A 12479-nucleotide genomic window follows, 5' to 3' on the forward strand; every position below is an offset into this window, starting at 1 on the left:
TAAAGTTCTGTTAAACTGTCTTCCTGAACAACAGTCTTACTGGGAAAAGGCTCTCAAAAATCCTTTTTAGCAAGAAACTTGAGAATATGAAGATATTTTGGTAGCAACAAAATCAGAAGTAGAAGAGGGATATTCTTCAACAGAAATCCTTTTTTTGAGAATTTAAAAGGTTCGCAGGCAGAATGGAGTAAGAGAGGAAACTACTGAAGTTAGTAGGGCAGCAATTATTCACAAATAATTACAATGTAGTCCTGACAAGCCAATCTCAATTTCCTAATTAATGAAAGACTGAGCAATTTAGGTTCACCTACTACATAGCACCTTTGATGACCCTGACCACACCAGATTTTCTGGTATTTTGTTTCTTGATATATTCATTTTTCTTTGCTTTAATTTCCTTTCTATCTCCTTGAAAAACATTTTCAATGTAGGAATACTCTATACATTTCTGTTGTACGTGTCTGTATTCATTTTTACAACTCCATATTTTGTTCATAACATACTGTTAACTAAAAATAAAGGTAACATCCTAAACATCAATTCACAATTATTCCTATCTATCACAATCCTCATTTATACTGTGGTATGCATCATGAAGTTCTGTTAATTGCTGTTATTTCACACAGCAAGCCCATGTCCAAACTGCTGTCTGCAATCACTCCCCAGGACTTCTTATAAACTGGAATGATCATTTTCCACACATGCATTCACCTTTAATGAGTAATTTCAAGTTCGAATTATATAGTCTCTTTCATTTGTACAAAATGAATTGCTTTCTCATCAACTGACATTACAATACTATATTCATTTTTCTCATAGCATATACATTGCAATCTTTTATACATTCAGTGAAAGACAAAGTGGTGATTTATCACAACATTACACTTACACCTCTTTTATTAGCAATTTAAAATCCAGATGCAACTTACGCTACACATTACTACTTTTAAAAGAACAAAACAGGTAAATTAATTTAGTTTGCAGCACCAAAAAGATCATAAAAATTTATGCATGTTCATAAAAAATATGAAAGGATGATATTAAAAAGAACCAGTTTATCAGCATTTGCCTAACTCATTTGAGTAAATATGGTTTCAGGCATAGGACACTACTTAAGATAATAAGATCTTATACATAATAATCTTGGGTGAAGGGGGCTTCCTGAAAGATGGAAGGAGAACAAAACTGAATGGCAATCTTTCTATATACTTTCAGATATCATATGATTTTCTAAGGCTGGAGTCAGAAGTTCACTGTAGAAATGCAAGTCATTATTCAAGATTTTATCTCCATTTCAGCTACTGAGGGGTAAACCTCAGAAAAGAAATGATAATAACCTAAACCACCACAGCAGTTTTGTGCTGTGTGAATATAAGCTAAGAAATATCAAGAATTTCTATGTTGCTGTTTTTTCTTTCTTTTCCCCTATGAATTCATCATATATTAAAAGCTCTGATATATAATGTCTACTAAACTTTTAAAGTACATAGAAATGTTCTTAAGCACTCTATCAGTCACAGACACATTGGAATTATTTTGCCAGTTCTGACAAGGGAAAACTCAAGCCATGTATCCTTTCACCTGCCAGTGGTCATTACTGATGCTACAGGGAACTGCATGAAGTGAGAGAGTTACCCATACTGAAGATTTTCTGCCTATAGTTTCTGTAAACAGTTGATCTAAACAGTGTGGTTTTGCCCACCACTTCTCCCCCATTAAAATATATCTTCCTTATCTAGATTTCTTGCGGTCTGCAAAAGACCTTGGGTTTCCTGACTCTGGTTTTGTCTGACCTTCACAAAATCCAAAAAATGTGTGTTTTTCAGTCCAAAATCAAAGTCAAAATAACTGTTCCTACTGTCAGGCACAAGCAATATTGCCAGGGTTTAAAGGCTTCTGAGTCCTGACTCAGGAGCTTAGGACTCAGCTCTATTCAGTCCTCAGCTTTTGGGAGGTAGGGGCCCGAAACTACATAAATTAACAGCAGCTGTGAAACTGACAAGGAAGTAATCTTCACTATTGCAGTGATAAACCCACAGAAATGCTCAGAAAAATGGTTCCCCAGCTGCTCTTCAGTTTATTCACTACTTCAAAGCCCTGGTAAGCAACACTTAATTCTGAATATACAATTTACAAAATACACAAGAATCCTCTGCTCATATTAAATTTTGAAATACTTTAGTATGTCCTGATTTAGGCACAAGCCAAACACCTTTTTAAAATTATCTGAATTGGAAAAATATGTTTCTCAACCAGCTATCAATTTAGTTATCAGTACTTGATAGCTTACAGGAAGTTAAACAAATATGCTGGTAATTATGGCTACTCAAGGAATTACATTATTCAAATTTGCTCTTAAGTAAGGGCTTGATAAATTAGGGGTTGATAAATACTGTTTTATGCAAACACCTGTATTATCTGTAGTTTTTGCGACTGAGTCACTACCTTTAGAACAATCACATAACATTTTAATTTCCCATGATTCTCCTATCTCAAGTATCGTATATATTTCAAGGCCTTCACTTTACTGTAGAGAAAAATGAATACATCTAGAATGGTTTGTTATAATAGGCTGTTCCACTTCTGTCTAGGAATAAAATTTTTGAGAACTGATGGGTGATTTACTTGATGTATTTTAATGGCAGACTTAACAAGTGCAATATAAAATTACTGTCATAATACTGTGCAGCAATTTTCATAAAATCAACTGGAAAATGTCCTAGGGTTGAACTGTAAAGAGCATATAAAAACTCTTAAAAAAAGAGTATAAAACAAAATTGAAAGCTATTTTTTTCAGAAGAGGCAGACAACAGTTCATATTTAAGCTTTCTTGCAGTGATCTAATCACTAGCATTAAATGAAATAGCAGTATAAATGAAGGGCTATATTTTACACAAAATACATGCTATCAGTATTAAAACATGAAGATAGATGATACTGAAAAAAATGACCTATAAAAAACAGAAAGATTTTATCTTTAGATTTTACAATTATTGTTAGTCTATAACAATAATTGAGATAATCTCTTTATGAGGTTAGAGTTTAAATCTAAATGTAATATAACAAATATTTAGTTAGTTACCACAAGCACACATACAAAAATGTAAATCATTTCCACATCTGCCTTGCCTGCATATAGGGCTTACAAGACTATTCTGAAAAAGGTATTTTTAGTGTATGCCCAGTTGCAAGATTTACTATAGGAAAATTACTGTAGGATAATTACTTCAGAAGATCTATTTTGGTTAATTTACCATTGTAGAGAAGTTTTTAGAAACAAAAAGTTGAATGTAGACTGTATGAATGTGTTTCACCTTGTCAAAGAACATCAAATATTTTTAAAGGAGAGGAGTGGTGTTAGCTGGGAAAAAAACAGATGTCCTTTCAAAAAGAAAATCAAGAAACCAAACTGAATGAGAGGGAAAAAAAAAAGAAGGAAAATAGCCTCTTTGTTCTTGATTTCACCAATTCTGAACTACCCTCTAAGACCTTGTTTAGACAAGAATTTGTCCTGGATTTCATCTCAATCCCTCCAGCATTTGTTAAAAGTAGTCATTGTCTTGTCAGCATTAATTTTAGCCATTCCAGATTCTGGTCTAGAAAAGACCTTAAATACTCTTCTGTTAGGCAGCATGATGCTAACTGGCGCATATGCAACAGGAGCCAGAAAGTAAACTAAGCATTATTCGCACTTCAAAAAAATTGGGCATGGGAGCAATATATAAGAAATGTACTGTTTATGGTTAGTGTTTCTGTTTGCCTTTTTATACTCAGCTGCAACCACTTTTACTGAATGAAAAAAGAATTGTGGCTTCTCTTCAAACACAACATCTCAAAAGAAGCAGCATAAGCAAAATGTCAGAACAGAGGCTATGTAACCAAAAATGAATAAAAATAATTAAACAGACAAACTGACTGGAATGCAGCAGGGAATACAGAAGAGCTAGTTACCAAGCTTTACTCTAGTGGGAAGAAAGGGCAGGATATGTGTTGCAAGAATTTGATAAAATTACTACAAAGTAGGAAGGCACAATACCTGTGGACAATATTTAATTTCACTAGTACAACTTAAACTCTTGAATTTTAAAAATTAGGCTGCTAAAAAAGACCAATTGTATCAACTTCTTTGTTTGAGTTCAGTGATTAACTTGACACTTCATCATTACTGAGGTCAGACAGAGATAATACAATACAATGTTCTACAGTTTGAGAAGAAATCTGTCACATAACATTCTCTGAAACATATATACATGTTGTTATCAAATGGATATACCTGCAGAAAGTTTCCAAGTACTCACCATTCTGCTGCAGGCCAGTTAATTTAGAAAATGGGAGAAAAAAATATTCTTCTTATGAGAAATGATTTGATATTACTGATGTTTCAGTGGATATATAGGAGTTTTGTTTTAATCCAACTGCTATCTACACCATTGAGAATAAGGTGGCCAATGATAAATGCTATCAACCAGCAGGCTCTCCTTCCACAAAAAGAAGTCTAAACTAACATTTCTTTTCCTCAGCAATTACATAATAATCTCCTCTCATAGTAAGCATGGAAAACATTAATATTAAACATTAAACGAATACAGCTCTGAAATCAATGAAGTCAACAAATAATATTCCTCTGAGATTTTTCACTTACTACACTTATAAATAACACTTCAGTTTACTATAAATAAAAGACCCAAGAGTAAAACTAATTTTGCTGCCTTTCGATCTTGTTTGCTTTGCCATTTATATTCATATATATAAGTATTTATCAACTTCAAAGCCTGTGCATATTAATTCCTTGACAATCATATTCTCTTTCTTTAGTCTCCTGGGTTAAGTGACAGAGGAGTAAGTTATATGGCACTTAGCACTATATTTGCTCAGATTTTAAATACAATGACACCATCAAATCTGACTATACGGGACACATTACATTAATATTCAGCTATCACATGCCTCTTTAGTTTACAGTCAATGTATCACAAACTTTTAGTTGAAATATAAACTAAGTCTGTGCAAATGAAGAAAATCTTGCATTATTTTTTTCTGTTTTCATATTGAATTCTTTCTATAATTCCTTGGAAAGGAAAGCAATGCAGAAAAGCATGTCTAAAGCTGAAAAATCAGTTTCAACTATGAAACTAACCTTGCAAAGAAAGGATTATGTTCATTTTGAAAAATTCTGGGCATTCATAAAATTACTCAATCACACTTTTATTATTGGCAAGCAGAAAATAAAAGTAATGTCAAAAGAAAAGCCTTTACCTCTAAGATAAGAGATATCCACTTTAGATAAAAGCCTGACTATTTAAAGAGATCATTTTATATTTATCTGGTACAAGTAAGAGTCCATTCACTTTCTACAAGCCCCAGCCACATCACAATGTACTTTCACTGTACCACCACCCACATGGCAAAAACTCTTAATAAGCAAAACAACAGATGATTAAAAAGACATATAGAAATGTACTTTTCTAAATTCTGCCTAAGTCAGTAGTATTTTTAAATGATCAGGCAACTGCATTTCTGTTGTTAGGAAATAAGTTATACTGTCCAGCTCAGTTCCTTCCCTAAGAAAAGATGGAAAGAGCAAAACCAGAGATATCTGCTCTATTATTTCTTAGCACAATTGTCTGGTTATTCTTGAATGTCTTAACAGAGACCCTGACCTACAATCTTGGCTAGTATACAGCATGAATGAGTTTCCTTTAAAGAATTTCTGTTTCTTTTAAAGAAAAGAATACCTAAAGAAATTAATCCATTATACTTTATTTCTAAAATTCTAGCAATATTTCTCATCTTTTCATTAATTGAAACAATTATTTTTTCCTATTATAATTATTTTATTAAATAAAATATTATTATTCATCAACATTTTTAAGTAGTCATTTTCTTTTTCTATTGGCTAATAACAAGAATAAGCAATAGATACTCTACTAAATAATAGCCACAGTGGATATTGCAATACCATAAACCTAAATATAAACCTTAAGATAACTTCTCCAATAAGTTATCTTAATGTATTTTTGTTTGTCAGGCTGTCCTCCAACTCCAGAACCCTGCCTGGTAGTGGCTACTAACTGCAAGGACATCTACATGAAATCATAGAGGATTAGTTTGTGTGAGTTCCTCTGGCACAAAACTGAGCTAATTTGTGAATTTGTCAAAAGATCGTCAGTGGGTATTTAGGATGAAGGGCTTCCTATTCACTACATGTTAAAAGCATTCATGGCATATTATCTATCTAACATAACCACAGGAAAATATTAATGATCACACAACACAATAGTATGGTCTTAATTAGTGTTTAAAAGGAGAAGAAATCAACAAGAGGTAATTAATCTGTTATCTTGAAGAGGTGTCTGCATTGTCCTCTAGTTGGGATAGTACACTGACCCTGTAAAGAAAATGAGTATTCAGAATCCATGTCTAAACCCACCAGTTATTCACTACTGGTTATAATAACTGGTTAACATCTGTTATTCACTCATATTTATTGAAACATCATTTTTAATTTTTCTTAGTTCCTGCTGCAAACCTTTTAAGACTGTATACTACTTTCCAGGCTGGTTTCACCAGAACACAACAGTTTTGGAAAAACAAATCTCCCTTAAGATCAATACTGGGTGATTTTATAGAACAGCCAATTTTACAGTAAATCATATGCAAGCTTTCAAAAAACTATACTCCTTCCCCCGCAAGAGAAGAATGATGAAAGACTGAAGCTTCTGTTTATAGTTGAAAACTACCATGGACTAAGGAAACTACAGTCTTCTAAGTACAGAACTGATGAGCAGGCCACTGGTGTTGGACTGTCTTTTTGCAAGTTGTTACCAGATTGGGGTTACCAAATCCAAAAAACTTTCACTACTAGCCCACAAGAGGTTGGATATTCCATTATCTTAAGCAGAAAAAGGTAAAACAGATTCTAAATCTATGTCTGCTAAGCATTGAATTTACTTTTAAAATAGGTGATATTTTAAAACTGCAGAAACATCCAGGATTTGGGACCATTTCCCAGTTAATTATTTGCTGGCTAAAGTGTTAAAATGTCCTTGGCTTCACCTTAGACACAACCATCCCAGCTGGTCATTAGCTACCTGGAAAGAAGCCAAACATTCTCAACTGTCAGTACTCCACAAACATGTATGTTTCGTGCACTTTTTTTTTTTTCTCCCCCATTTACTGCACTTTCATAGTGCTACAGTTAAAACAAGAAAGTCTTATTACAGTGGAAGTGGAAAGATTTTATATCTGATGTATTGCTGTAACTTAGTACGCCTTAAGGAACTCTTAAGTATGCCTTTACTAGGAACTGACTTCTCCAGTCTTACTGATGCCAGTTTTATCCTTGTGGGTTCTTATCTACCTGAACTAATCTGCTCCTTTGTTTTACATAGATGTGTGGAAAAACACAGAAGTCCTCAAAAGTCAGAGCTGGAACAAAGTTATTGATTGTTGATTTATCTCTACAGACTCAGGAAGACACAATATGAAAACATCCCAGAATCAAGTGAACTGAACAGCTTGTAGCAAACCTGCAGGTCAACAGGTGGAAAGCAAACGGCTTTTCTCATTTGCACATTACTTCCCAAAAAGCCACAGGACAGCTGGGAGAAAGAACATATGTAAACAAGATAGACCTAATGATTTCCTAATTAAAAAGAAGATATTATCTTCCCATTAACAGGTAAGCTAATTGACCAAAACACAACAGTTTCCCCCCACCAGAAGCAAACATAGGTGCCTTTCCTCACTGAATTGTCATGCAGTGAGGCCAGCCACTAAGTTGTCAGTTCTGCTTGATTTGTTTGAATACTGTATACGACGACAGCTGTCGGAAATAATACATTAGAACAGCTGTTGTGGCAGTTACAAAAGGCCTGGAATTTTAATTGGATTCAAAAAAAAATTTTTTTTTTTTTTTGGGGGGGGGGGGGGGGGGACGACGACGACAGTTGTTTGTTATTTTGACCAAACTTAAGAAAGAAGTATTTGGGCAACTAAAGAAGTTTCTAAGGGATGTAATCAATGTTTGGTAAGCAAGGTTGGGCTTTGTTTTGACTGCAGAAGTTTGTGACAATGGTCTCCATCAACTGATAAACAAAAAGAAGAGTAGGAACCATTAGCTGCTTAAGAAAGGGGCATTAAGAGGAAAACGGTAAGGAAGTTGCATAAATAATCCTTTTCAAATACTGGCTGTGATCCAGATAGGACCTCACTGTGTTTTAAGATTTACTCAAAAGGAAACTCATTCAGAGACTTTTAGTAACTGCCAGCTGAAAACAAAACTGTTTATCATGGCCAAGACCTCAGCACAAATGAATAATAAACTTACTTTCAGCATCAGCATAGAGTAGCAAGCACAGGAGCACCACCACTGGCCTGACTACGTGCATCATCCGACAGCTTGGCACCAGCATGCTTTAGCAGCCTCGTTCTCACGGGCTTAGAAGCCGCTGCGAGTCTGTCCCGTCTGAAATTTCGGATAAAATGTTTTCAGAGCCTGTGGAACAGATAAGAGAAAGAAAGAGAGAAATATGGTTAGCAGAAATAAGGAAGAGGCTGGGTTTTTTTAATAAACATTCACAATTTAAGGCAAAACAGTTTTAAAGAAGAAAGAAAAGAAATCATGATTCATTTCAGGCCACTGGCCTATATTAGAAGATGCAAGGTACCCAGATGTTTGCACGGCTCAAATATAATCCCCAGTGTACTTTATCTACCATAATCAAGTATCTATCACACTCTCAATCTTCTCTTTAGGATTCAACAGCACTTTTTGAATCACAGGAACTATCATTTCTAATGAAGTATAAGTGTAATGTAACTCTGGAATACTCATGTTGTAAGAAGGGCTTCGAAGTGGATTCAACACCCAGAATAAACAGTTCACTTGTAAGAAGCATACTGGGAGCTGATGCCCTGACATCCAGTAAGAATAACAGCTAAATGTGCTTCTTAAAGTATATGCTTCTTAAAGTAAAGAAATTTTAAAGATAGACTTCCAATGCTAGCTTATTGCTTTCTATGTTAATACCTCAGATCTCATGTACTTTTGGTTCAACAGCTCCCAAAGGTTAAAATTTCTGTTGTGATTGCCTCTACATATCTGAATTATACCTAATAGAAAAAAAGAAATCCAACCTGGAATAAAGGGCTCAGATTTGATTTCAATCCATCTCATTTATTATGAAACATAATTTAATATAATATACTGGGAGCACCACAGCTCAACTACCTCCCTTTAAAAAGCAGTGTGTCTCACTCTTGTCTAAATTTACCACACCTGAGTAATAACAGAAATTAAAGAATGTAAAAATGCTTTTCCCTCTCATAGAATATACTAGAGATATCCCAAAATAGACTGCCAGTGTCGGTAAAATAACACTGAGATATAGTTGTGCTTTTCTAAGGAACAGTAACTTATAAACTTTGGCAGGTCTGAAATTTAGCTTTATCACAATAAAGAAAACAGATACTATCTTTTTCATTACCACACATGAGTGGTTTCTACACAGTGAAGATAAAAACCAAAAGGGAGGAGAAAAAATTATACTAATTATCATTCCACTGGATGGATCTTACAGATTTGTGGGTGGTATAAAGAGCCATTTTAAAGCACAGTGCTATGCTCAAAGATTCTGCTCAAGGAAGAAGAAAAGACATGAGCAGCTGTTAGAAATCCACTGCTGTTATCAATTTCTTTTGTAAAACCATCTCTTGAATCAGCTCTGCCATCAAAAAACACAAATCTAAGAAATCTTCATAGGCAAAGTGCTGAAGGCACCAGTTCTCCCCCTTCATCACTACCATCTTCATGCTAGCATTTCAAATGACAGCAAAGTCCATGAGACATCAGTCCTGTCGGACTCAATTTGTGTCTGTGCAAGCGTATCAGAGCCAACTGGTACATAATGATTCCAGTGCTATCACAAAGATGGAGACGTATGAAATGCACTTTTAAGGAAGAGGTGATTTTCATTTTGCTTCTGCTAGACTGCAGGAGTTAGAAGGGAGCCCTGAACTATCTCCAGAGACAGCTCAGTCGTGGACAAAATGTTACCTTTGTGTTGGCATGCAAACAGTCTAGCTGAAGTGAGTGAACCTGCACAGCAGAAATATGATGGGTACTAAGATTTGTGTCTGCACCATAAACTGCTCCCTTTGGCAGGGAAGGAAGTGGAGAGGAAATAACACCAATAATTAATAAGGGGGAGCAGTGGAGGGATAAAGAAGCTGACCATGAAGGTGCTTGTTTTACATCAACGTTTTTTAACAGAGCACTAGAGGTTATTTGCACACATTCCACACACTCAAGCCAAAATATTAAATGTGATATCTAACAGAAAAGTAACTATGTGCTTGGAAAAACAGCATTTTAAACATCTCACGATCCTGATACATGAATATGCTTTTATCATCTACAGCCTGTCTACAAATGCAGGGATGGATCACAAAAGCTGACAAATAAAAGCTTGAGAAGAAAGAGGAGGAGTGGGATAATACACTAGTAAGTTTTCCAAAAAACTCTTTGTCTTTTGTTTTCCCTCTTCTGCTGTTTATCCCTCCATAGTCAACTTCTAGTATTTTAGGCCAAGTTAGCACAAGTACTGGAAAGAAGAGAGGATCCTTTTTCTTTCAAGTGAGTTGAAAGTGTATTGTTAGTGAAGTCATGCAGATGACGAGTTGATAACACTAGAAAGAAACAAGTCAGGCAGGTGCTGTCAAGTTTCTCTACACAACTCTGCTTCATCTCTGACCTGTAAAAACCCTTAGCTTCAGCCTGGGATCTTGCCACAGAGACCCACAACAAACTTGAAACTAACAAACATTTGTTACATAGGTATATATCTGGCTTACTTGTGAAAACTAATATGGAGACACACTACCTTACAAGGACTAAATGTAATTATCACACAAGTATTACCTTCCAAATCAAGCCACCTTCATACTTCCAAAGTAAAAAATTAATCTAATGGGGTATTAATTCTAACGTGGTATTAATTCTTAAAATAAGAAGTAATCTCTTCCCTCCTCCTATTCCACCTTTCTGCTGACAATGGTTTGTCCAAGCAGAACATCTGAGAGGTGGTACCAGTGACAGTGAAAACACAAGCAGGAGTTGCAGTATGGGGTTGTACCAGCCTTTCCGTAGAGGCCAACATCTGTCTAGCAGAACGCACCCACAGAGAGGTGCTCTCTTAGCAGCCCAGCTACAACATCTGCCCTGCACCAAAGGCTGGTGCTGAAAGATGGAGCTTCCTCGATGGACAACTGACTGAAACAGCTATGGTGGGATCCACAGCTACTCCGAGATAACTCTCGGTGCGATGCTTTAGTAGAGAGTGTTTTCATTTTAGGTTAATTACTGTGTAAACTCTGTACCACATCATTCATAAGGACTCCTACTCTGAAGTACCGCATCTCCACAAGAACTGCTTCTGAATGATTGCTTTCACAACAGGTATTTCTGTGTCTTTCTGCAGACAAATTGTTAACATGAGGGTGAAAATCAGAGGGTGGGACTAGGTAATCTATCCTTCCTTAGTACATATGTATGTGGATGACCGAGAGGACAGATGCTCCCTGGTCAGTGATACTCATCAATGAAGACCAACAGAGGTGCCCTCCTGGACTGTTCAAGGTGCAGCCACAACAGCGTTCTCCTCAATTAGGACAAGGCAGAAAATAGCTCCTAAGCAGTGGCGCAAACACCTGCTCTCCTCAGAAGGATCAACTGAGTTGAACCATCTGAACACTGAACTACTTCACTGCAGTCTGTTACTTAGTATCAACAATAATCTCTCAGGTGCTAACAGCATATTCAGGAGGAAGTCTCCAAGGAGATTACATTTATGGGAAATGCTTCCCTGGCAACAAATCTCAAAAGGAGAAAAAAAGAAAAGAAGATATTATTTTTATTTATTTTTGTTTGCTTGTTTTTACAGGTGTTCATGGACATGTACACACCTGACAACTCAACATAAAGAAATTTAGCACAGCATGGAAAAGCTCTCAGAAGAGTCTTAAACACAGACAAAAAAAAGAAGTCATATCAGATGTAGAAAGCCACATGGAAAACCAGTTTAAGGATGGATTAAGTACAAAATTTTGGAATTTGGAAATGTGAAGATATGCAAGCTTGTTTGGACTATTACACAAATCAGATTGAAACTTCAACTCTTCTAAAGTTTTAAAGTGTTCAGAGATAGGGTTTTAGTTCAGGGCAATCTCTGATCTGTCACAAGAACTCATGGGAAAATAACTGCATATTTCTTAGATTAAAAAAGAAGCTGTTCCCCTATGAAAAAGCAGTGTGCAAGGACTGAAATAAAAGAGAAAAATGTGTTGACACTCAGCTTCTATGCTTCATTCATCACACCCACAATCCCAGATTACATCCACTCCCTAGCCACAGATTCCAAATACCAGACATATGTGAGTGAAAAGATACAAATAAGAAATTTGAAACAGTACTGGAACCA

General features: G+C 35.6%; 1 protein-coding gene across 1 annotated transcript in view; it reads right to left on the minus strand.

Moving 5' to 3' along the window:
* PTPRD (protein tyrosine phosphatase receptor type D) overlaps positions 1-12479 on the minus strand; it is a 367736-nt gene that overhangs the window by 278646 nt on the left and 76611 nt on the right. The window contains exon 2 of the mRNA XM_067316504.1: positions 8330-8497. Coding sequence (XP_067172605.1) covers positions 8330-8414 — 85 coding nt within the window. The 5' untranslated portion in view covers positions 8415-8497. The remainder of the gene's footprint in view (positions 1-8329; positions 8498-12479) is intronic.

Source organism: Apteryx mantelli, chromosome Z, assembly GCF_036417845.1.
Source record: "Apteryx mantelli isolate bAptMan1 chromosome Z, bAptMan1.hap1, whole genome shotgun sequence".
Lineage (NCBI taxonomy): Eukaryota > Metazoa > Chordata > Aves > Apterygiformes > Apterygidae > Apteryx > Apteryx mantelli.